We start from the raw sequence: 26,446 nt of genomic DNA on the forward strand, positions 1-26,446 counted from the left end.
CCACACGGTGACAAAGAGGGTGGCGCTACTTCACCTAGCCTTTTGTGAGATCCACCGTGGACATGGCGCCCGACTCGATCAACGAACTCGTCATTTCGAGGTTAGGAAATTCATTGTCCTATCCTTTTTTCCATCCAACAGTTAATAACAAAACGACGATAGACAATTATCGCCCCGTATCGTAATATAAGCAAATCATAATCTTATCTCCATCGTGTAACCCTAAACGTCGTCGACTCCCTGACGTAAATCCGAAGACGTAAAATGAAGGAGTCGCGCGGACCAAAGATAAATGAAAATTGACCTTCTTCGACACGTGTTCGGTTCGTCGGATCTTTTTAATAATTAATTTCCGCCGGGTAGTCACCACGGGCCGAAAAGATGAATCCCCGTGCGCGAAGACAACGTTGACGAATCGCCTCTCGCCTCTTATAGCCCGGTCTGGCTTGTCGGCCGCAGCCAGTAGCGTGGGTCGACGTAGCGACTTCTCGACACGTCGACGATCGCGATCGATTTCCATCAAAGTCGATGTCGAGCTTTGATACCGATCGACTTCCATCAAAGTCCAAGACCTCGCCCTGTTCTCTTGGTGCACGCGTGCGCGTGCGCGCGCGCGCGACCGAACGATCGTCTCCCGCTGAGCACGGATGAATCATGATGCTCGTACATACCTACTTACCTTCGCGTGTTTGTCATTCGGAGATGGGCAAAATTTTATTCGATACAATAGATCAACCAATAAGATCAGCGCGTAATTATTTATTCGATGGAACAGGTACACTTTTATACGTTCCCTCGATAAATATTTTCGTCCAACGTACGTTTATTTAAATATTTTTCATCCTGACATGGTAACAAATAAGCATTCTCTTTGGTAAAACAATAGTTTGGATTAATGGGAATAGATTTACCGAAGCTCCTGGTACTGGACAGCGCGACCTAACCTAAATAAATTCTAAATATGGCTTTGATTATTCTAGGTTAGGTTACTAACTGCATATACAGTCAGTCACACAAGTTTACATACACTCGACCGACGTAGTTTGAATAATCAAAGTAAAGATGTACGCTGTTAAAGATATCTGTATATTTACGATAGCAGATTTGGATAAATACGTATAATAATAGGAACAACGTTGGTACATTATGTACGTTTGATGTTAGTGTTGTGTTTTTGTACGTTAGTTTGATAAGTATTATTTTTCTTAAAAATTCAATATCCACGAGATGATCAGAACTCCTTGATTGGTCATAGTATTGTAATTTGTTTGATGTATGTAGACTTTTGCAACTGACTATAACTGCACCTCGCTTTTGCAACCGTAACTGTATATTTAATCTCTGCTTCTACGTATCATATTACATTTAATCCTTCGGTTCATATTGCATACAATTTCTGTGCAACACAGTCTACTATTAGTATTGGATTGTTATACTATAGTATAATTTTTTCAAAGAAAACATGTAACCATTGATAATAGGCGGATATTTCAAATTCGAAGCTGTCAGCACCGTGTAATGTCTACGACCTGTAAAATGACCACATGGACACTATTATATAAAAGACCATCGAGTATATATATGTATATTTTGAGAATTTTATTTGCTAGCCCCTTCCAGAGTTAGGTTATGCATACGCCACTGGACGTAGGTCGTTTGGGATGCAGCTAGGCAAAGGTGAAAAGTTGGTCGACGGGCGATAACTGGAAAAAAGAGGAGAATCCAGCGGGGACGGTGACCGGAAGCCGATGGGCAGTGAAGTTTCGCTGCACAAATAAAGATGCGTTCGGGTCAAGCGTGTAGACACTCGTTGAAATCGTTCTCGCGATGCCGACGTCCCCGAAATAGCTACGAATACTGCCCGCGTACCATTGCCTGGTTTACGGTTACAGCATGCACGGTGTCTGGGCAACGCGCTCTGCGTATCTGAAACCAGAGAACCCATCTCCTCTCGTCACCGTGTGTCTCTCGCACGCTCTACCAACGTTCACGAACCGTTGCACGAAAAAGGCGACTTTCGTGTTGTTGGTTCGTCCGCCGCGGCGCTCCCGTCCACCGTGATTCCCGTCTGGTTCCGAATTCCCTCGTTCGCCATGCGTGCGAGTCGCGGTCCATTCATGTAAATTTTTCGAGAAGCTTTTTCGAGGTTAGAACCGACTGTGACGACAGCGTCAGAAAAAAACGCCGCGGCCAGAGGGTGATTAAATATGTCACGGAAGCGAATCGAACACGAATAGTAGTGAAAAATTGTCACGGCTGTAATTCATAATCAGAAATTAAATAAATAAGAAAGAAAAGTTCGAGGCTTCGAATCGTTTTCCTGCTGTTTATTTGTTTTCCCCGGGCCAGTAGCCTCGACGCTCGAAATCGGCAAGAAAATTCTAACCAGTGAATCACTGTACTGGCGGGTCACGAGGAATTTTCGACTCCGGACAGATGTAATCCAAGGAAACCGAATTCCGTTGCGCGTGCAAGTCTCCCCCGTGTTTCCATTCATTCGTTTCTCGCGGCGATTTCGTGAATTCTCTCTACCGCGGCGCCTATAAATAGCCAATTTTCACGGTTTACGCGTTTATTCCCGGTTGACGGATTCGCGGTTCGGTCGCTTACATCTACGCGACACGATTTCTCATTCAGATTTAGGATCTGGCGCGACACAACGGTGCTCGATCTTGACGGTTCGCGCAAAATCACGAGTTCGGTGCTCGAGCGTTTCGTAACGATATCGGTTCGTTTCATCCTTTGCCGCCGGTGTCGTTAAGTAGCCCAGAATCGTGGACGGGCGGACGTCCCCGACCCATCAGGCGCGAAGTCGGCGCAGAAAACGACGAGGACGACCTTTAGCGTCAATCAGTCGACAGTATTTCTGCGTCGACGCGTGTTATATGGGAGGTTCTCGAAAGAGTCACTCCGTTGATTCCGTCAGTAATCATCGACTCGAAATAGAGCACCTGTCTAGCCTTCGATGTCTAACGCCAGTTGGTCTCGTTGTGATGCAACGTTACGTGCTATACAACCTCCATAGTTGCAGAGAAATGGGGGTTACGTGAAGCTGTTGCACGAAGCGAGGTCCGTGCAATTAACGGGGTAAACGGTCCCACGAGAGGCCCATTTATTACATTTTTATAGTCTATTCTATAAATTTGTAATTTTTCATGGAAGAATTAAGTACCCTATACTGAATTTTATTCAAGCAAAAATATTTAAATTAGAAATAAATTTATCGCGATCTCCGCGATGTTAGTCATTCTTCCTGCGTGTATATCTCTTGTTTCTAGATAATACACTAAGTCTTGACAAATTATTACGTTAAAGTAGAATCGCCTAAAGGTCCAGCTAAATTATTTACACCAACGGACGTGCAGTTGTATATCAGTGTAAAAGTCACCGAACAAACTAGCTTTGTCATTCATTTGCCAAAAGTTAATAAAGTCCAAGTCCGAGAATTTATTTAACGATTAGCTTTTACGTAACGTGAAGTTATTGGGCGCGATAAAATTTGCACTTGACGAGCAAAGTTGAGTCAAATTGAATCGTACGATATTCGGATCTGTTGGAAAATGTAGTACACGTCAAAAATTGAATTTATTAGATCGGAACTGCAACCCCCAAAAGGTTCCTAGATTTGTGAATACTTAGCGGTGCACTATATTTTCAAGGAATCCTCAATGTCTATGCAAGATGGAGTACTATCTCTGGAACAACCGAACACGATCGAGGGTCTCTGACCCAGAGATCCGTCGTCGCGAAGACAATTGAAAGTAAATTTCCTTGGAGCGAAGGGACACGTCACGAATAATAGTTTTTAATTCGAGCTATCAAACGGCACAAAGGATGCGTTTGGAAAGAAAAGAGGCGCGTTGATACCGCGCCTGGGACTTTGGCGAACGCGTGTATTACGGGGGACGGAAAGGATTCTCTCCCCGATGGTGGTTCCGACCCCTTTTTCGTCGAAGAGAGCGAGAGGGGACGGCCATGTTGGGTCGCCTCAGCCATTTTCGGGCACACGCGGACAAAAAAGGAGGGTTGGGGGCCCTCGGTGAAAACCGCTTTAAAGAAGACCACGTCAAATCTGACAGGCCTAGGGAAGAAGGGGGCCACATATGGGCACGTAAGGGTCAAAAAGGGCCCGCCTCGTCGTCGTAGCTGCCGTTTGAAAAAGAACAATCCTCCTGCGGTCGCTCCTCTTCGTCGTGTTCTTCTTCCATCTCGTCTTCTTCTTTCCTTTCGTTCGACCTTCCCTCGTTCCCTTCTGTGTCGACTCGCTGGCGACAGAGGGGGCATTCATTCATGCACGCATTCCCAGAATGCACCACTCTCGGGCAGCGCGCGTCTGCCAGTGGTGCACGTCGAGCGAACTTGGTTTCCTCGTACCCGAGGCAATTGCAATGCCAAACAATCGCCTTTAAAGCGTAAAGAACGAAACTGAGGGAGAATATATTCATATTGATATACGATTTTCCATGTTAAAAGAAACTTGAACCATAACCTATCGGGGTAACCTTTTGGCCAACGCGAGATTTGGTAACGTTCCTTACGAAGGTATAACGTTGTCGCGAAACAGTCGAAAAATTTCTATAGCCTTCTTGGTGGAACAGAAACCGAGGAAAGAGAAAAAGGAACGAGGGAAGATGGTTCGGAACCGATCAAGCGTGGAATGGCGCATATCTCGAGGAAGTGAATTCGACGGGGAGGAAAATAAAACGGTTCACAGCTGCGTTCTGCATCCGGGCGGTGAATATATCGACGATATTACGAGGCTTAAAACTTGATTTACGAGGGAGCATTCGCGCGTTAAACAATTCACGATAATTCGACCTTGGAAACCGTGGCGAATATCCCCCGCGCGAACGAGGTACGGAAACGCGTGTTGTCGGTGCAGGAAATTGCACGTGTCGGATCGTCAAACGATTTCCTTGGATCCTTCGCGTGTCTAGTTGCACAACAGGGCTTATTAGACGGATTAAATCTGTTTCTTCTCGTAAGACTGTCCCGTCAACCTGTCCGTCGGATGCAGTAAAACGCAAACGATCCAGAACCGTCGGCCGGCGAGGATACAGAAACGCACGGGCAATTTGGCAGAGGCTTTTCTACCAGTTACTTTTATTGTCGCGGGCGGCGCTGCTCGCACGGAACATTTGAACTTCATTGTTCGTTACGACATTTTGCCCAGCAGCATCCCCGGCCAATGTTCCTTCTTTTTCTTCGTCCAAGAATACCGCGCTGGTACCGCGCGATTTTAATAGCAACCCATTGTAATCGTTCGTGGTAATTTTGAAATGGCCGGCACTCGAATACGTTGTCCAGCGAAACTCGTCGTAACGACAGTACTTGATTCATTATCGACATTTCTTTGTTAGGATATTAGACACCGTGTTTACCGACCAGCCTCTTGCGAGACTCTTTCTCTTGGACTGCCATCCGTTTCACGACCGAAGGTCGGAAACCGTGGCCCGTTGTGTGCCTCGGTCGAATGCGTTCGACGTCTATATCCGACCGCGGTTCTTTTTTTCCTCGTCTCTTTTTCGTGGTAGCATCCCGCCAGCGGAAGCGTTTTCGTATGACGTATCTATCTACGTGTGCAACGGTACACACGCACGCGTTCCCTTAAACGGTGTCAGTTACTCGTCAGCTCGGGACACAAAGCTTATGTAAGTACGCCAAGAAGCTTCGAACATCGTGGTGCGCGCATCTCTTCTCCGAATGTGTTCAGCGCACGTTATACAGATCTTCAGTTTCACACTATAAAGATAGAAGTAGCTACGTATGTTTTGAATAAGTCTGAAAATTTGTCTCTTTTTAATCCATTTACTTGTGGCGTATTCCAACCAAGAACCATTAACTTTTGTGCGTTCACGCTTTTCAAGACGACGGAAGGGTTATGCACGAAATATACAGCATTGTGTATCACGGTAAAAGCTAGTACAAAGCGTCGTCATTCTTATTTACGTATAACTCATCGTAACAGTCTTTGACTGCAAGTTTTATCAGGTATTAGCAGCATTTTACGAGAATCGCCAAGTTTATAGAAGCACGGTGATATACAGCCATAACTGGGGGCCGAAGGATGACGCCTCCTTCGCTTTAATAGATTGTAGAAAATACGGTGCAAATAGAGGTGGCTTTGGTGTGTGAATCGCGTAGCCGCAGCAGGATTTATTCTCTTCCAGCGCTAATAATTTAGCAGCGGGGAGAGGGAAAGTCCTGCACGCCTCTCGCATTTCCAATTTATGGTAATATCGCCGCTGTGTGATCTCTAAATAAGACCGCGGAGGATTTTGTCGGGAATTTTAGAAGCGGGGGATGAAAATCAAAGCGAACATTTTACAACGTTCATAATGCACTCGGTGGCACGTAAGCAACTATCCAGGGACCCTAACTAGGGCTGGGGCTATTCGGATATTTGACGAATACTTGAATCATTACCAGGAATTCGAACAGTCATCTATCCTATTAATACTATTTAAACTACCGAAGCGTTCGGATATTGGATAAGCAAATAATTTGACAAAAAGCACCAGCCCTAACCTAAACTGTTGTGCGCGCGCGAATGCAACAGTATCGCGGAGCATTCCCGGATCTTGGACGAAATTTATGATCGAACGTTTGTCGTCGTAGCAGAAACTACGCGCCGCCCTCAGGATTTGGCATGAAAACGCGCATTTTCTGGCAATCGACCCGCAAACGCATTCTTCCGTGCGATTATTCCCGTCGAAACAAGTCGATCCGTCGGATCAAAGCGCCATTCATTTTGCAAGCCTGGAGCTCGATGCAACCGCCACCTAGAGGTCGATAACTCTCCCGCTCGAACTCTGCTGGGCTATTCGTCTTTCGTTTCGTTATCCGTGTTACCTTCGTAATTATCGCGTCGTTCATCTTAACGGCCGCGGGGGATTGTGTTCCGAACGACACCATCGAATTAGCGTGTTCAATTGGTGACACAAGGGAGCTTTGAAGATCCTTTCCGTCGCTGGCACTCGATCGAGACTAATTAATACATCGCGTCTATAAGCCGAAGCCGGCATAACCTCTTCGTTGCGTTCGTATCGAAAGGCACGTCGGGCAAAGTGCGATCTGATCAACGTTTAGCAAAGTGTTTCCCTAAAAGAAGGTTAATTCGTAATCGGAAATCTGCCGACAAGCAGCGTCGATACGGCTTATCTGGATTCATTGTCTCGTCGATGATCGATTTGCATAGTTTATGACGAAATAAAGGACGCCCGTTGGGTGTTCCGTCTATTAGAGATTTTAATCTGCTTCGCGCGAAGGAATCGATCGACCGATCATTGACATGATTATTGGCCAAGTTCTCGTGTGCGGTACGAAAGTTTCTCGTGAGTGTCCGTTCCTTGTTCGCCGGGAGATGAAACTTGACGAATAGGCGACAGACAGATCCGTTCCCTTGTGTAACACGCTGTCGTAGAGACGAGGAAGACTACCGAGTGGCAGGTTCAACGTAATCCGGATTAAAGAATTCCGGAACACCGAAAGCGTTTTAACGCTTCGGTCCTGTTATTCGACGGACAGGCTGGTGAGTTTATCTGCTGCGATTTTATCGCTCTGTCACGTTCTCAATAATAGTTAACTACCGATCGACGATCGATATTCACGCCGATGGTGGCAATTTACGATACCTGCTCGAAAGATCGTTATTGAGGGGGGATCGTTATTGTCCTTCTAGAGGGCGGTTTAACCGCCGCGCCGTGACAAAAGTTTCTCGGTTGTCCAGAGTCGTTGCTTATCGCGCGTGTGCTATTTTTATACACTTCGAGAGAAACAGACACCCGTAGAAGTTACGACGGGAACGATCGGCGAGGGGTGAGGAGAGAGAATAGTTTTTTTCCCGTGAAATCGCGCGACGAACAGACTCGGCAGCAGACACGACGAGGGGGGTTGGAACAGGGGTCAGGTAAAAGAAAAAAAGCTGAACTGAACGTTGGAGCTTGACCATGGAGAGAGAGGTGAGCCGAAGTTTGTAAACAGAGGCGGTGTGTACACGGTAGGCTGCATCCCCATTATTTTAGGCCGAAGAAATTCTTTCCTATCTGCTTATGGAATCAGCTGCCGGCAAAGTCCCTTCTTCTGCGTTTCCTCGACGTGCTCACCTGCCGGGCAGACTGGATAGAGAAGGCGAGGAGGAGGCTGCGCGAGCTACAGGGGCCCCACGCTGTATACTTGGGAAAATCCTAACAAACTAGCCAACCGATTTTCAATTTGCTCTCTACGTCCGTGGGGCTCCTTCACCCGCGGCGAAGTTTGCCTTACTGCCTTCTCGGCGGCGTCGGGTAATCCAGAAGGCAGAGGCTTCTCCGTTTGAAGGAACCGGCCCTCCGTAATACCGTGCCCTTTTAATTCGCAGATAATCTCACGAAAGTACTAGGAAAAAGTCAAGTTTGCGTCTTTAGGATCGCCGCCCGGTTGGTTGGAAAAATAAAAATGTGACTTTTTTATTTGCGTTCGGCATGCGATTGTGCCCCGACCGCGAGTCGTTTCGACGCCGCAGGGGTTTTCGTTTCTTCTTTTTCCTCGTTTTTCTAACGAGTCTAATAATATTGTCTCGCGTTTCTAACGCGACGACGAGCGCAATCGGATCGCATCTCCGACCAGAATAGAAGCCCGAAATCTCAGATCTCTTGGCTCGGCTTTTAGCCGGCTTTTCACTGCTGCTCTCTCTTCCTCTTCCACTCTCTTTCTCTCTTTCTCGCTGACATTCGTGGCAGAGGGATCTTTCGGGACGTGTGTGCGTTTTGTACGCGTGGTCTCGCGCTCGCGATCGCGCGAGACGCCACGCTGACGATCGTTCGAGACGCGGCATTACGTCTCACGCCCTCGAAATTCCTTTCTGGCTGGCTCGTAATCGAGCGAATCGCGACGAAAATCGCGCCAACCAGAAGAAACGACCGCGTGGCGTCGCCTAAAAATTCACGCAACCGATAAACATCGAACGATAAGAAGGCCGGCCGGGTATCGTGGCACAATAGGAAAGCAAATGAAACGAAATCCACGCTTCGTCGATCCGTGAATCGTGTACGCGACGGTTCTCATCGAAAATTAATAACGCCTTCTAACGTCGCGGACTGGGACGTTTTGTCGTAATTGATGTTATTGGACCACATTCGAAGGCATCGTCTTTCATCGTCCGATGGCGAAAGATATCCCCGAAGGTGGCGGGTGGGTGGCACTGTCTCGCGCGACATCTTGCGTGTAATTTGAAAACCTCACGGGATACATTATAAACAAAACACGCCGTCGAGCACACCACGCACCGATTCTTACGGTCCGATCATTTCTGTCAGGAACGGCAGCGTCGAACGACAATCGCCGGTGCATTTCATTCGCGAATCGAGCAGACGGACGTAAAGGGTCGTGCGTCGGGATTAGCATAATTCGTAATTTAATTTCCCGATAAATTTCCAATGGCGTTGCTCGCCAGGCTGGCCGAAATGAGATGGTATCGGCTTGCGCGATTCCACTAATTCGCGTCTAAGTTTATATCGGCCGGGAGAGAGCAGCACGGGGTCGCGATAGGATCTCCCTCTCTCCCTCCTCACTCTCGTTCTCTTTCCCGTTGAATCTTTTTCTCTCGTGGCCGCCTCGTAAAATCGGATTATATCGGCTCTGTCGCCCCTGCGTTGTCGTACACACTTTATTCGAGCCACCACACGATATTCCCCCCTCGTGAACGACCGGGGTCAGGGTTCGCGGTGGTGCCCCATAATCACACTTCCCTCTAATTAATTTATCAAGACGATTTCTCCAGCGCTCCTCGAACCGGGGCTCGCGATCAATTGCTCTCTAGGGCGATATGTATCTCTGAAGAGTATCATTTTTTCAAATACAAAAATTATTTATATAAGCGTCACTGTACTTTAATAGTTCCAATTTTACGGATGGATTATTACAGTTTGGCGTTTCTGTCGGCGATAAATTCAATTGTCATCTTGCAATTATTCTGAACAGTGTCTTATTCTTTCGAAGGCAAATTGTGTCCCCCACAGTGCCAAAAAGCTCGACACTTTGGCATCGGACTTCCGTGGAATTTTTGTTATCGCGTTCTTCAACTTCTTCCCGCGGCTCGAACGATTAACATTCTCGGATCACTATTTTAACGTGGAAGGTTGCACTGCTTGGGAATCTTACCATCGGAAATGGACAAAATCCTAATCTGGATGAACATTTCGTCGAAGGATAAAAAATAAAATGTTTGTTTCGTTCGTTGTTTATTTTTCTAATAAAATCTTGTACATCTGCGGTCGGAAGGTGGTGTTCTTAGGATGCTGTCGGTTTCTCGCTTCGTAAGATAGAATCTGTCTCGATGGTCCCACGTCGAAATTGTTTCCGACCGTTTTCAGTTTCTGGAGAACGAACGAATCGATCTTTGCCACGAGTGTGGGGGTCAGCCTACGGAATTTCGAAGGAAGCTTATTTACGAACTGGCCGATTAATAAAACGAGCCGCGCCTTCGATCATTATCTTCGCGCCGTTTAAAGCGACGGCCATACTCGGACGCCATAAAATCACGGGCCACTTTGTTACCTTTTAATTATTATTGTTGTTATTCCCACTGAATTTTTTTTTTAAAGAGATAATTCTTATTCCCCAAATAACAAACACTTTTTCCGAACATCGAAATTTTAATATAATTTGAAAATATATTAAGACGATTTAATGTTGATTCGCGGAACAAATTCCTCCGTTATCACCAACAAAAATGGCGTCGCGGAGGGGGTGGGGGGTGGGGATAGAAACGTGTCGATCCGACGTGGTGTCACGGAGAACGACTTGGCCGAATAAATGTCTCCTACGCGCGATGAGTCACAAATCCTAATGAAAATAATAATGCCCGAAAGATTCCGTTCTTTCGTGGCCGCGGTGCAACGCGGATAAATTTACTGCGCGATCTCGGCTCGGATAAGGCATACCTGGGGACACCTCGTCGGGGTTATGGACCCTGGCATCCAACGGGTGGCGCGGAAAGTACCGGTGGAGACAAGCTTATCCGCCTTGTCCTTGCCTCGGAACTACGTCGTTCCACGTGTGGGATCTGTTGCATCGCGTCTCGTGGAAATAATTCTTGTCCCGGGGACGAGAACGGACTCCCCTGCAACCGGGCTGTGAATGGTGGGACGAGATTTTCACCTGCCGAACGGATTTATCGTTGCCTCCTCGGGACTAGTCTGCCCCCTTCTCTTCGCTCGTCGATTTCTTCTCGAGATTCTTTTTTAGTGCCACCTCGTGATTCCGGCGACGATAATTCCGCGAAGCTCCTTCCATCGGGACGCCATTTTCCCATCTGTTTATCGGTTGGACGATATTTAGGTTACATCGGATGACTTATAAAACTAATATAGTATATGTCAAGGGCGAGATCATTGTAGATAATGCGTATGCAAATTCGGACTCGACGAGGTTCCCGGATGGTTAACGAATAAAATTACTTTTTTTTAGACGCTTTTACCGTAAGGGTCCCCGAACGTGCGAAACGACACCCGGGGTTATCGATATCGCGGAACACGATGGGTCCCCGTGAGATCAGGGAGTAGCCGTCCCGATTCTGTTATCAGCTCGGTAGCCGGGGCCCGGCGAACGAGGGGGACCGGTTCTCGAAAACACCCCGTAGACAAGTGTCGCGGCACTTGCGGCGAACGGTGCCGTATCGCGGCGGCCACGTCTAAACGACTTGTAAAACAAGCGCTTAACGATTGCTCGATCCTGGGACGCGGAACGCGGACCCATCAGAGGGGAGGGGAACGGAGGAGCGCCAGGGGCCTTCTCGAGTCCCACGTGCTTCGACTTCGAGGAGGTCCAGCCCGCTAAATTGAGTTTACGAGACGCCCGAGAGAGCGTCTCCCGCCTTCGCCTCCTTCCCCCTCTGATCTCCGCTTTATATTCCTATTCTTCGGTTTAACTCGTTCCTCCCCGATCGCCGCGTCCACCCTTAATTCACAAGTACCGCGGGAGAGGTGTGTACCCTCTTCTCCCGGTAGTTTACGCATCGACGTTGGTATTATCTTACCCGATATTATTCCGAGCCCCTATCCTCTTCCGCTTCGCGGCGCTGCCGATCACCTCTCGCGCAGGCGCGCACGACCAGTCGCGTTTCCCTCGTAATTATATTGGACCGCACGTGGCGCATTAAGACAATACGCTGTTACATTTTATATCCGTCGAATCCGTGCATAGGAAACTCGCCCTATCGATAATTTTCCTAGCTCGGATTTCTCTCTGGTATTCATTTCTTCTAGCTCTGTACGTTTATTTTCGTTCGTTTCGTAAGAATCTCGTGATAATCTCGCCGTGGCATGTCTTAACCTCAACGCAGTTCGATTCGCAGTTCGTTTTGGCGATGTCCTTGTCTTCTGTCCTCTGACATATTCATCTTTGGTTCCAGGTTAGGAAAATTTCGTAAATATTTTCAGACTGGAAGAACGAACGTGTCCCCGATCGTTGTTATTCGTTTTCGAGCAAAATAAATTGCTCGAAACGTTCGATTACAAAGTGCTCGGAAGAGGACGTTTCACGTTTAACAGTTATGTTAGGCTCGTTGCGAGCGAACCCCGTAAGGACGACCAGGTTGTTGGATACAAGGAATTACGAAAGTGCGAATAAGCTGTGCTACGAGCGCCTCGGTGTATTAATTGGAATGCAGCCGTTGTGGCTGGCCACACGTATTGTTAGCGGGTAACGAGAGGCCCTCGGGATCGATAAGGAACGTAAAACGGTCCAAGGATTATCGTAAAAGTCTCTTCCCGTAATTGCGTTTTGTGTTCACCGTTCGCTGCACATTTAGTATCCCGTGATAGTGTGGGTACAGTAGAGATTTCCACGTTGATCGTTATTTATATTTCTTATCTTGTTTCCCAAAATAATGCTCCAAGAAAATTTTGGTTCTAAAAAAAATGCCTTGGGTGCAGTGTATGACTCGAGCTTCTATCTTTTATTTAATTCTGATCGAAAAGATGTGATTCGAAACTGTCGACGAGCTTCGATTAATCGAAAGAAATGTTGTGTTACAGCGGCCAGAGAGAGGACAAGGCCCACGGCGGTGGACTCGGGGATTCCAGCAGCGAGAGCGGCGACGAGAAGAGACAGGCCGTCGGCCAGCAACAGCAACAGCAACAGCAACCCTCGGCGTGCGCCGTCCAACAGCAACAGCAGCAGCAACAGATGGTGGAGCACCAGCAAACGTCTGGCATGTACCAACTTCCGCCTCCGGTCTCCGTTTCCAGTCCTCACTCGTACCACCAAGGCCACGGCTCGACCTTGAGCCATCCTCACACGCCGACGCACCATATGCAGCACCACGACACCAGCAGCGAGAGCGGCGACGACAAGCGAAATCTTCATCATCAGCTGCAACATCATCTTCAGGTCGGTGCTCACGGTACTCACGGCTTGGTACATCCCACGGCGACCTTGCCGCCGCCGCCACCCAGCTGCGCCCAACAGAAGAGCCAGTTGGACTATATGCAGTACTATAGTCCACAGGTATAGTGAATCGTTTGCGTAATTTCAAGAGAAGGGATACGGTTCCTGGTGGAGGGATTTTATGGTAAAAAATCATGAGATTCTAAAGATCACTGTTTCTCGGGCCACTCTGGGTCTAGATCCAAGAGAAACAGTCCTTGATCATCGCTTTCAATGCTGATCAAACTTATGATTTTCTGCAATAAAAATGCAGTGTTTCTTTGTACAAGTATATCACTTAATATACAGGCCATCTGTGTAGGTGTAAAGAGGGATACCGGAGGTGAGATAAGGGACAATGATTCGTAGAGTCGATCCACGGCACAGAAATAGACAAAATATTACGTGAACGTAGACTGTCTCTAGACCAGACGCGTTGAATGTATTTTGGCTCGAGGGCCAATTTCTGTTTTCTAGTCTTAATAGCTGTTATTATGCTATAATTTATGTTTTGGAAACATACGTTGACTGAACTTTAATGTTATATTTGGATCTTCTTGGCTTTGGACTCTAACAATTGACGTCGGTTTAGCGTAACACGATTTTTATGAAATTTACACGTGAAATAATTCTTAGACAAAAGCTCGTATCTAAGAGGTGAAAAGAGATCTCCAAGTTGGAGAGGAAAAACATATTTTTCTTTAATCTAGAACATTGAAACGAATAAGATCAGTGTTTCTCAACTTTTTTTATATCATTTGGACAAAGGGGACGAATGGAAGGTGATTTTGTAATTGCCCCCTGCGGGGAGAACGCCCCACGTTGGGAAACACTGCTATATGCGGTGCCGCTAGATGGCAGAGTGGTTAAATCTGTTTCTCACAGGTTTTATTAAGCAAATGACTTCATATAGGAGTCAATTGCGGCAAGCACAAATTGCGTTTAGACGCAATTGCCTTATGGCAAGGGTTCCTGGGCAAGCCATAGTCAGGCGTGGACATGAACAAAATCAATTATAGAATGGAATACTTCATAACGAACAAATAGAAATTTAATTGTTTGACTACATATGCTAACAGAACTTGTTTAGAAATCCGGTCTTGTACCATTTTAACCTACGTTTCTCTGCATATTCTTGTAGATGGCATCCAGACAGTATCAAAAACACAATCTACTTTTGTCTCGATCGTTGTCCGTCCGACTTACAAACACCCATAGAAGCCAGTTATAAATTTCACAGGAAGAAAACTGTTTTGATATTCGAACGATGGTGTTTTTTGTTGTTGCAGGACTACCTGATAGGCACGCCAACCTCGGCGGACCTCCAAAAGTCCCTGCCCCACACGGCCACGACGATGCAGATGGGTGCTATAGCTCCTTCCATGGGTGGGCTGAGCCCAATGGGTCCATCGACGATGTTGCCCAACACGATGCAGGGCGTGAACACGATGAACACCATGTCGATGAACGGCATGGGGATGGGGACTTACCAGGGGATGGGTGCCATGGGGATGGCCACGTCGCACAGCACTTATCACAGTGGTCTAGTGCTGGGCGATTATCATTCGTTGTGACCCTGGGCCCCGGGCAGCCAGGGTAAGAGGAACCAAGAGAAAACTTAATGGAGAACTCGTTTCGATTCGTGAGGATCTGCCACGGAATTATCCTTTGAAACAATTAAACTGTTCGCCCTACCCCTCCCAGAGCTACCGTCGAGCCTCTCGAGAGACGTGTCGTGTCCGCGATAGGACCAGCTTTTCGTACTGGGCGGAATATCTAGGTAATCAGAGAACGTTTCTCGGGTAGATCGTATTCGGTGGGTTTGTCGAATCGAATTTACGGTAAAAAATGAAGGAATCGACGAGGTCCCTGGACCGTCGATTGGTCACAGGTTGGACAAGTGTTTTAAAAGAGAATGTCAAAAAAATATCTTGATCCGAGTGACCGTTCTGCCTCGACTTTCGCATAGAAACCGAGGACTATGGGGCAGGGTATATGGAGCTCGGTTGGTAAACGGGAAGATCGAGGCAGCAGGGAGAAAAGGACGCTTCCGGGTGAAATAGCAAAAGACATGTTAGCATTTTTCTTTTCGCGTATCGCCTTACGCGCGACAAGGCAGAGCTCGTACACTTCCAAGAAACACGGCCCCGGGCCGTGTCTATTTTTTCGCGGTACCAACCCATCATCCCCCTTCTAATCTCGTAGCGTTAAAACACCCCCGTACCTAGATCCCCTGAGAATAAGAGACGCATACGTTATTTACGGTTACCAGTAGTCGGCTAAGACTGTACACGCCTCGGAGTTCCGTTGGTAGCTTCTGTTGCATGCGGCGGTACAAACGTTTAGAATTAATTTTATCGCGTACAAATATTAGAAAATATTTACTACGAAATTGGGTACGATTAGTAAATTTTTAACGTTAGAAATAAATGACTTCGGAATCGCCATTTTAACGCGAAAACTCGTTGCTTCCCACGTCGTAGAATCGACGGTAAAAACAAGATGGCCGACACTGACGAGCCCAGAAAGTTCTCGGAAGCCACAGTCCGTTGTTCGAAAGACGACCAAGAAGCAGACAAAGTCATGAACGATCCCTGAGGCGTGTACAGATCTCGAGCCATCCGCTAATTAATTAACGTCGCTATAACGAACCACACACGCTCTTTACACACAACCTTCTTACACCGTACGCTTCTGTGTTTGTCCTGTGTACATATGTAGATAATACACACACACACACACACTCACATACACGTGCATTCGAGAGAAGATTAAGTTAATCTCGTTTGTATTAGGCGAGCGCCGGGTGCACGCGAATGGCAATTCAATTTCGCCGAACGGGACGCAATTATTCGAGGGAAAGATATTAATTTGCAACCGGGGCTTAAAATTTTCAATTCCAATTATTCGAGACCGGCGATCACTGTGTTGGTAATTATCTTTATAATGCGTCGATGGTATCGATACCAGATAATAAACGTCGATATTTATTAATCACGTGCAAGCACGTACTTGGTAGCATTTTTTGGTACCGATACATTCATAATTAATATTGATAACCAACCCAAAAATACTTGTTATAAAGGAATTGACCATTATTGCTCGTTCCATATTAATTAGAATTTATTATTTTTTTATATTGGCATCGAATATCGATACTTACCGCCAAGTACTTTGGTATCGAATTGCTCGAATAACGTCGATATATACATATATCGCACGAAACCCTCGCCTACCAACTTCTGTACAGACTGTTCGAGAGTTTGTCCGAGCTTCCACGATAGTTGGCTTTAGTTCAAAACGAAAACGCCTCTTGATCAATTTCTGGGTGAAAATTGGTTTCGATCGTTCCGCGAACGGAAAAGAGACGCGCGGATTTGAACGCTATGCAAATTAACTCGAAGCGACGCGTAGTAGGCGGAGCAGCTGTTTCCTGCCAACCAATTGCTTGGTGCCAATCTTTGCTTCGCGAATAGAATCAGCAACACCTTTTCAGACCGAACAGTTCGAGCCAGAGATGGTCAAAATGTTGAAATCAATTTATATGCCATTGAAATCACCGTATATAATTTACGTGTTTTTATTAAGATCATTTCTAATGATCAACTACTAGACAATTGAGTTAGATCCTTAGTTGTTATGCCAGCAGTGCTGGTAGTTTAATTTTAGCGGTAAGACATTACGATTGATGAAATTAACAACAATTCCGGTCGAGTGCATTCTTTAGAACTTGTTGCAGTACATAACGTTTTTAAAATTTGTTCGTTCGCTTTCCTCGCCTGAAATCCTCGAACGATCTGTACAGGGACGTCCAAAATCGCCGTTCGAAGAGAATCTTGAAGTAATCCGTTGATTTCTCGAGCACCCGGTATAAGATAAACACTGTCGTAGCATAAGTTAGCCCGTAAGGTATCATTTAATCGCAGTTCGCAGTCTGTACATAAACGTAAAAACGTGAAACGAGAGTGTTAGAGAAAAGTGTGACCAGAGTGCTAGAGAAATAGAGAGAGAGAGAAGAATGATTGAGAAGAGTAAAGGAGGAGGCAAAAAGCAGCAGGAAATATAGGTATCGCGCACCAGAGGTGACAAACAGAGTTTTGAGGGGGTAGGAAAGCAAGAGTTATCGGTTCTCTATTTAAGAGGCATCTCTCGCGCAGATGTCCCGGAATGTATTCCGTTCGCTGCGACATTGCCTTGTAAGATTCTTATCTAGGACACTGGAGGAAGGGAAAGGATTTTTCCCTTTAGAAATAGTCCTCGGGACGAAACAGGGTAAGTTAGAGAAAAAGGGGGCGAGAAGTGGAGGATACCAGAGACGGGCAAAATTTTATTCGAACAAGATGACACATTCTTTTTATTGTTTTATCCGACGAAAAGGCAAAATGTACATAGAGGAAGTATACGAAACAGGGTGAACGAACGAGACTCGATCGAATTAGGTTGCTTTAGGTAGTTTTAAATCGTACAAAGGCCTACAAAATTATGATCGATCAAAACGTTGAGCAAGTCATTGTTCGAAATTGTCAACCGGGCAAGAATTTTGCCTGTTTCTGGGGGAGGAAACTAACTAGCAAAGAATACGAAAGAAAGACGATAGAGGCGCTTTTGTATAGAATTCACATCTGAGACTCTTAGCAGCACCGGAAGTTCGCGCCAGTCGGTATACGAGAAAGCCACGACTGGTTTCTGCCAGGCTGGACAATTTTTATATCGTAAATTTTTATTCTAGTTACCTATTTAATTTTCACCCTACAAAATTATCGATTCTTTTATACCTCTAATCTAGAGAACTATAAAATAATGCAGAGGTTCCCAAATTTACCCTCACCCATAAAATATGTTCTATGGTCGTTAAAAAATATTGTCCACGTGTTAAGAACCCCCTAAAAGTATTGTCAAGTCACTAAGAGCTCAATGAAAGTATTGTCGATGCAACAGGGGCGCCAGTAAAAGTATTATCGAGAGCTCCGTGAAACTGAAACGGTTGGGAACCTCTAGTACACACTGTTTTTTAAATAATTTACACACCGAATGTATATATAAAGCAGCAGTGATTTAAAAAAGACGAAAATTGGATAGCCCGTCGCAGTGTTTCTCGGTATCGACGTTCTCTACGAGACACTCGCAATCCCGTGGACGATCGCGAGCAAAAATGTTTCGATTCACGCACAACCTATGCTTTGTACGCCACAGTATACACGTACTCTTCGCCAACGGGCTGCACGCGCGCGGTGTTCTGGCAAAAAAATGCACACAAGCGCGGATTGAAAACACGCATGTTTCGAAAACGGTACGTTTCTCTCTTGGAACGTTTGTTTAACACCGTGAGAAAACAAGCAAATCGTTTGCTCTCCGAGTACAGCGTCGAACGTTCGATCGAGATTTTTTTTTTTTTTTTAAATTTCGATCTACTATTTCTTCTTAGACGGACATCGTTCGATACGTTACACAAGCTTTTCTACACGCGAGCAATATCGTGTTCGAATCAATTATATTTCTTAACTAGGTTTCCGAGCAGTCTTTTTATCTCGTTTTGTACAATCAACTTTTATGGAGGATCGATCGTTCGATTTATTTTCATTTATTTCGATCTGCTGAATACGAGCAACCTCCCGATCAACGTTTAATCATTGTTATCACTCGAAACATATTGCTGACCGAGCAAGGAAAACATGGAACGCCCACAGTGAGAGTTTAATTATCCAATTAAATGAATAAATTACAAGTTCCACGGCCATTGATCAAAATTCATCCACGTTTGCACAAATTGTCTAGCCACAACGATATTCGAGTACTCGAACAGTCGAATACGATTTACGATTAGAACGAAGAGTATCGCAAACAAAGGAAACGCGCTAAAGGAATGATAATAGAGGAGACACACGTAGAGTCACACACACACACACACCCACACACACACACACACACGCATGCAATTATACGATGAAAGTGTTTCACTAAGCAAAGACGATTATTAATAACTGAGAGTTCTTCCCCGAGTACTTCTCATTTGTGTATTTTAACGGACAAGCCTAACGTTGCACAACTAACTAAGACAAATTGCTAAGAGAAGCAAAGAGTGAACGATAGAAAAAGAGTGAGAGCGAGAGATTGGTATTATCGCGTATGTGTGTGAATGAAGACGAAACGAAAGAAGGGGTGGCATGATAGACAAGTAAGAAGATCACGATGTACGATCGAACTGTAATCGAGTAAAGTTGATGTTATTTAAAGTAATAAAAGGAAAATATTATATACGTTGACGTTGCGTGACTCCTTACACGTTATCCCGCAACCGGTTGGATCCTTTGCCACGAGAAAACGTCTTCCTTTTGGATCGATCATTCGCAAACATAGAAATTAAATTTTGCGAGAGCAACGTGTGAACCCAAGACGGGGCAAATAATTGATAAATAAATGGAAAAGAAAGAGTAGAACCTTAAAGATGGTATCGTTCACAGTTGAAGGAATTCTTGTACTCATTGCGAAGAAAATTCATTGATATTGTTACGATAGAATCATTATAATATTATAGCCGAAGGCAGAGGCGTATCTCGGTAAGTAAAACATAAAATATAATTTTATTTAACTATTTCATTCATCACTGACGACTAACACATTTGTTCATTATTGTTCCTATTCGAAGCCACGTTTGCCCAGAAATCTAAGAAAAAACACCCTGGAGTTGCCTGCCACCGATAGACTAATCGTATTAAGAGAAAAGGATCGAAATGGTAGGACGTTTGAGAACTAATTTTCTATCGGAAATTATAAAATTATATAAAATATATAAAATATATAAAATTATTATCTTGCATAAAACACAGTTTTGTTTAACCAGAATTGTCAAATAAGTCGGTGGTTCGGTTTCAGAGATAAAGGAGTTCTGTTTACGAAACTACCTGCAGCAGCTCGGAAAGATCGTCGACCGATACGAGCCAGTAATTATTTGAAAACGAGCATCGGTCCAGTTCTATTAGCTCTATCAGCGATCGCCGATGACAGATAAAGTCGGGCCTCGTCTTTGTGCCGATACTTGCCGGTTCGAGCGCGCAACATTGTCGGATATAGAACCTTCGTCTACCCTCGGGATCGCCTACGATCCTCAAAAAGAGCATCTGGCTCTTCCACGTGACCCGATTTCTTTGTGCCCGATACGTCTCTTGTCTGCCCTATCGCAGAATCATCTACCGACAATTAACAGTGCAAACAGTAACAAAGCAGTCTCTGTACATACTTGCAAAAGCAAACTGGGACCAATACTGTTTGTAAAATTGCAGTTTCTATTAGCGAAGGATTCGTAGACCCTTCAGTTTCTCTTTTGAAAAACAAGACAGTCTTATACATATATTAAAAAAAACGAAGTTTGTTTATTAGAACTGGACTCTCTAAGGGCGATCTACGAGGCTCTATTTTTGTCTGTTATAAAAATTGTGCTACCGACGTGTTTGGCTTTCCGAGATTCGAGGAGGCTGATTTTAGATCTTAAAAAGTATCCAAAGATCCTTTAATCGGCTCCCTGGACCGTCGAACAACACTGTTCTCCCCCCCCTTCGGACGTCTTTTCCTCGATCCGTCAGCCGGGCGGAATAAGAGCAGTCGACGCATGCTCATCGGCCTGTTATAATTTCGGTTCTATTAGCCTCGTAGTGGGACCCATAAGCCCCGAAGGGATTTCAAGAGATCGTAAAGTTAAGCTCGGACCCCACAGAGGTATACATACCACCGTGAGTCTGCTTCCCTCCTGTCTGTGTGAGCGTCGAAATATACGCGATTCTATACATGGAAACTATCAGTGGTACTCAGCAAAAACGGAAAACACATCCTGACGGGCGTTCCACTATATAAAAATAACCACTCGTTCGGTTAACTGGCGATTTGTCGTGTTAAGTTTATCCGGGTGTGAAAACTAGTTGTGTTTTTCTCGGTAATTATTGAAACCAAATACCATTGTGCATAATATTTGTAGTATACTGGCTTGCAGTATACGTTTACCTTAACGGTCGTGTTAAAATTCGAATTTAGAGGAGAGTTTCCACTCGGGACAAGTGTATTTGGAGGATGAAAAGCCGGAATCTGGCCCCGTCGGGTGTCGTTTTCCTTTCTCTGTTGACGCAGTGAGCTAACAAGTAGCCATTGTGTGCCCCGTGTCAAGATGCTACTTGACGGTGCGCTCCTGAACGGACCCTCTTCACAAACGGTTTCGCTCTTTTATGCAGCTCGTCGGATTCAATGTCTATATAGGCCAGTGATACCGCACAAAACACTTTCCACCCTCTTCGATTGCCATTTCGATTCATTTTTAATCCAGGAAAGGACCCGAAGGATTCGATAAACGAGGTGCATTTTTCAGTAAATATTTTGTTCGAGGGAGAACGTTTAAAAATTATTTGACACTGTGTTTTTTAGAACGTTCTGTTGGAAAACTCGTTGGTACGATCGATGTTCCCGCGCAAGAGGACGAGCAGGTGCGTTAGACGGAATAAAATGGCGAAGAAGTTTGGAAAATGCGATCCTTCGAACGCGGTTGGCTGTTCGTAGCGACGCTTTATTGTACCGTGTTACCGAATAAAGCGGATAATAAGTTTGACGGCGTTACAATGCAGTCATTACGCGCCGATAATGACGGCGCATTCAAGCACGAACGACGAAGGTGAATTGCAATGCACCACCGGCCCCCCAACGGCCGCATCTGTCCGCTAACAATAGCTTCGCGTTCCGCCACCCTGCGAATCGTTACGCGGAAATTAATGACGCCCGTTTTCGTCGGCGAACTCTACGTCGAAATTATATTCTTCCGCCGCGGCAAGGAGCGCGCCTGGTTCACGATCGATGCCGTAAAACGGGCAAAAATAATAGATCCGATAATGGATGGAACGCCCAGACGATCCGGCGTACGCGCCAACGAACGTCGGAGAAGATCGTCGAATACATATTTGGAGAAGTCTAGGCACGACAGTTCGAATGTTTTCGCGTCGAGAATTTATTGTAGAATTCGTGATTCGAGCGTAATCTATATATCCAGCGAGTTCAGACGATGGTTTATTTATTCGACGCTCGGTATAATGTAAGCTATTTTGAGCGGGTACAGAAATTGAAATTGAACGTTAGACACATTTGAAATTGCGTTTGAAGTATTTTAATATAGAAATTACAAGCATGGGTTAAAACTAAATATAGATATTTTTGGAATTCGACTTAGATCTTATCTGGTGGCGATGGAAATCGCGTCGATCGGTATCGACATTCCCTCCCCCCCTGCGAGGATCGATCGCGGATCTATAGACACGATCGCGCGCGAGACACGGCTATTTACAGGGCGTATCGACGTAAATTACGAACGCGAGGGGGGCAACGTCGCTCCACGGCGCGCTTAGACGAGCGTCGAGGAGTGAGAGAATGATTTCGAAGGGGGGAATATTTATGGGCAGACCGGCTGAAATTAATTTATGCAGCCGCATAGGCTGCCACGTAATTTATTCGCGGCGCCCGCGACGATCAGTCACTCTCCTCGCTGGCTTTTGTGTGTAAGGAAATCCTTGCCCATTAGAAACGGCCACGAAGAGCCCTCCTCCACCTATACGCGCCCGACCGATCCCTCTTTCTGTTTCTCTTCCTGAGTGCTCGATAGCGGGCCGCGCCGCATACACGCGGCTCGCTGGAGGATCTAGAATCGCTGCGCGTCGAGGATCTATGGATAAACAACCGGGGACACGGTCCTCCGAAACCGGCCGACATCTTAAACGGGTCAATCACCAGCTTCGAACTCGTTTCGTGGACTTTGTTCCACTGTACGCGAGTTTTTAATACAAACATTTGTATTTGGATATACTAAAACTGATTAAGAATGATCCAACAAGCGGAGGACCCCGACTGTCAGTCTTTGACTCGATCAGATTTTGTAAGATGATATTCAAAGGTCTCGAACGTACAAACGACTCTCGATCTGCTGTAATCATTACTAATTTATCATCTTTCTCTTCCAGAAACTCGGTCTTCTTCTAGAAACGTCCGCGTTCTCAGCGTGCGTGCGATACGTTTGTTTACGAGACTGTATCCCCGGATTTGAGTTGCAGTCGAGCACCGGTATGCAGTACCGATAAAGGGATATGTATATTTTGCTACGTCGAACGGTATCGGTTTCTAATGGTAACATTTACACGCGACAGTATCGAATAGACTTGGAATATTTGGTCGGCTACAACGAGGCGTTGATAGAGTTACAATGGCGCGGCCGAAATTATGCGGACCGTAAAGAAAAACGATAACAGACTCGAGCTCGCAGTCATTTGCGTCGAGCAACGTTCACGGAAGTGGGTCAGTTTTTCCTAACAACTTGTCATATTAATTGCTGTACAAACTGCCTTATTTATGGCTTCCAGTTTCATTGATTTTTCCAGCGACCAAATGTGCCTGTTAACGTTCCAATCTTTTTAATACCTCCAAGTTACGCGAGTTCCGTGACCACGAATTTGATTCAAAGTACTCGCTAGTTGCGCTTAGTTGTACCCCTTAAATTACTTTAAGAACATTAGTTAAATGTTGCGTTGCTATATCTGTGGTAGATACCACGCGCCAGATCACCGAAGAGTTTTACTATTTGAGTTTACGACTCCAAAATACCAACGCAACTCTTGGGTCTACATTTAAAATAGTTTTTAGAAGCGTTTAACTTTAATCCTCTTACACGAGACTCCCCCCTTTTAAGGTCGTGACGTCCGCGCCCAATGTCCGTCCGGAAGTATACGAGGCGCTTCGGGAACGAATCACGGCGATTTCGGGAGCACGGGAAAAGACGATCGAGCCGTGGAGGAAAGAAAGAACCGAGGGGAGGAGGTAAGAGTCCAGGAGATCTCTGTCCAGGATCTCCAGTGCACCCGCGTTATGATTTGTGGGGGCCCAGATCCTGATCCTGTCTGCCTGGAAGAGGCACCCACGCTTTCCAGGAACCGCGGTCCCAGCTCGTGTGGACCGACGGAGGAAGAGGAACGGAGGAGGAGACGGGGCCCGGGGATTCACGGGTGGGGATGGTCTTCGAGATCAGCCGACCCGATTGCACCGAGGGTGTAATGGACGGACTAATTTGTGAAATTTAAATTCCGTCCCCGACGTTTTACCGCGAGGCGAGCCGGTGCGCCCGTAGGGCCCCGGGGCTCCGAGGTCGAGATAAATCGCGACCCCCTTCCCGCCTGCGTGGACTTCATAGAATCTACAGGTACGATCCTGGCGCGGATCTTTCTGGAAAATCGTAGGTGGGCAGGTTTCGCGCTACGAACGAGGTAGATTTGCTCGCCAGGCTATTTGTCGGATAGCTTAATTCGGAGCCGACCCCCGGTCCCTTTCTTTCGGGGACCGGGCCCCGGCCGGCAGAGGTGCCTCTGCTTGCACGGGGAAGGTAGTCGATTAGAAAAGGACGAAGCAAATGCCAGCTTAAAAATTGAAAATTTCCCAGAACGGGCCGCGGGGAAGAAAGTGAGCATCGAATAAAACAATGGTCCACTCGCGAACGATAAAAGAAAACGAGGGAAAGGAGGGGGTACGATCAGGAAGGGAAACGAAGGAAGAGAGAAAAAAAAAGCAGACGGCGAGAAAGCAAAAGATGGGAGCATCGGGAGCAAGACGTCGACGGAGTGGCGGATTAGAGGCGGCTTCTCGGTGTATAGCGAGCGGGCCTATTGTCGGGCCACATAATACGGTTATGATTTAGTTTTGGGTCGTCGGGATACGAGCGAACGAATGAACGAACGGGCCGAGGGGGCCTGACGCACTGTGCTGCTTGCGAGAGAGGAGGGGGCAGAGCTGTTGGTGTCGGGTTACAACGAGGCCAGGGCCCCGCCTGGACATCCACACGTCCTCGTATCCGCGGACCCACACGCAGTCGGGCCCTTTAAGCGTGCCCATAACTGCGTGTACGGAGGGCCACGATCACGCGTGTCCCTTCGTGGATCCCCTCCTCCCCCCTTGCTTCCAGTTATCTCTGTACCCTAGTCCGTTTTCTACCGGAGGGACGCTACCTTTTATTGGCTACCTTTTGTACCACGTTTTATTTTTACTCTTTTGTTGCCCACTGACATCCTGCAGACTTGTTTCACCCAGCTGATCTGCTCTCTTCGTACCCCGGGCAATCTTCATAGGAAATAGATTACCTTTTCAAAATATCCTATAACATATATATTTACACTGTATAGATTTTAACGGTTATAGAATCTATACGAGCGTCGACGCAACAACCTCGACTTAGACAAAGTTCAACTTGCAGGTATCTCGTAGGAGCTTTGGCCAGGACTTTTGTAAAATGGATCGAAACGATTACTGTCAAGCCCTGCGAGCAACTTGTCCGTGGTATTTACTCCACGCCGACTGTCGAGAGGAAAACAAGAATTGAAATGTGTTATCCCAGGGGAGGAGAGGATAGAGAAGCGATCGAAAGAAAAGCGAGGCGTGTCGAGATCCAATTATTTACGAGATTCGGTTACGAGAAGCGACGTCACGCGCCGAGTCAGGACGGGAGAGCAGCGCGAGGGGGCCTAGGAGCGTCGACACCACGGAGGAGGGGGAGGATGTAAGGTGACACCTCTGGGACAGGTCTGGCTTCCCGTCAAGAGCCCGTCCGAGATAATCATATTCATAATTCGCGAGTTCGCGGAACGTGCACCCGCGTCGTGCAAGAAAAGGACACTGTGGCAAAAGGTGACAAGGTTATTTTTATTTTTCCCTCGAGGGGTGAGGGAGAGAGGGGGGGGGGGGTGAAAAAACCGACATCAACGACTCGATGCGCGCACCAGCACAGAGAAACACGACGATCGTCGATCTTTCTAATAGAGAAAATTGCAGGTTATGTCTTCCACGCTTTCCCTTTTCGATGCAATCTTCTTGTTTAGACATTTTGCTGTTTCATCGAGCGGGCGAGAACAGATGGTCTACGTTCATAGAAAACGATACTTCCCACAAATGTCTATTTAGTCTAGAATCGCTGGATCGCACCCTTTTGCGATCATGATTTAATCTCTCGAAGCGTAACCTCAAAGTACACTAGAAA

The 26,446-nt window shown here is 46.2% G+C and overlaps 1 protein-coding gene across 2 annotated transcripts in view; it reads left to right on the top strand.

Moving 5' to 3' along the window:
* The window catches only part of LOC122398856 (homeobox protein six1a-like), a 34,151-nt gene extending 14,507 nt beyond the window's left edge, over positions 1–19,644 (top strand). For both annotated transcript variants that reach the window (XM_043399097.1, XM_043399098.1), the window contains exons 4-5: positions 13,017–13,488; positions 14,697–19,644. In XM_043399097.1, coding sequence (XP_043255032.1) covers positions 13,017–13,488; positions 14,697–14,981 — 757 coding nt within the window. In that variant the 3' untranslated portion in view covers positions 14,982–19,644. The remainder of the gene's footprint in view (positions 1–13,016; positions 13,489–14,696) is intronic.
* The last annotated feature ends 6,802 nt before the right edge of the window (positions 19,645–26,446 follow it).

Source organism: Colletes gigas, unplaced genomic scaffold (assembly GCF_013123115.1).
Source record: "Colletes gigas isolate AHSC1104 unplaced genomic scaffold, ASM1312311v1 Colletes_gigas_Sc00012, whole genome shotgun sequence".
Lineage (NCBI taxonomy): Eukaryota > Metazoa > Arthropoda > Insecta > Hymenoptera > Colletidae > Colletes > Colletes gigas.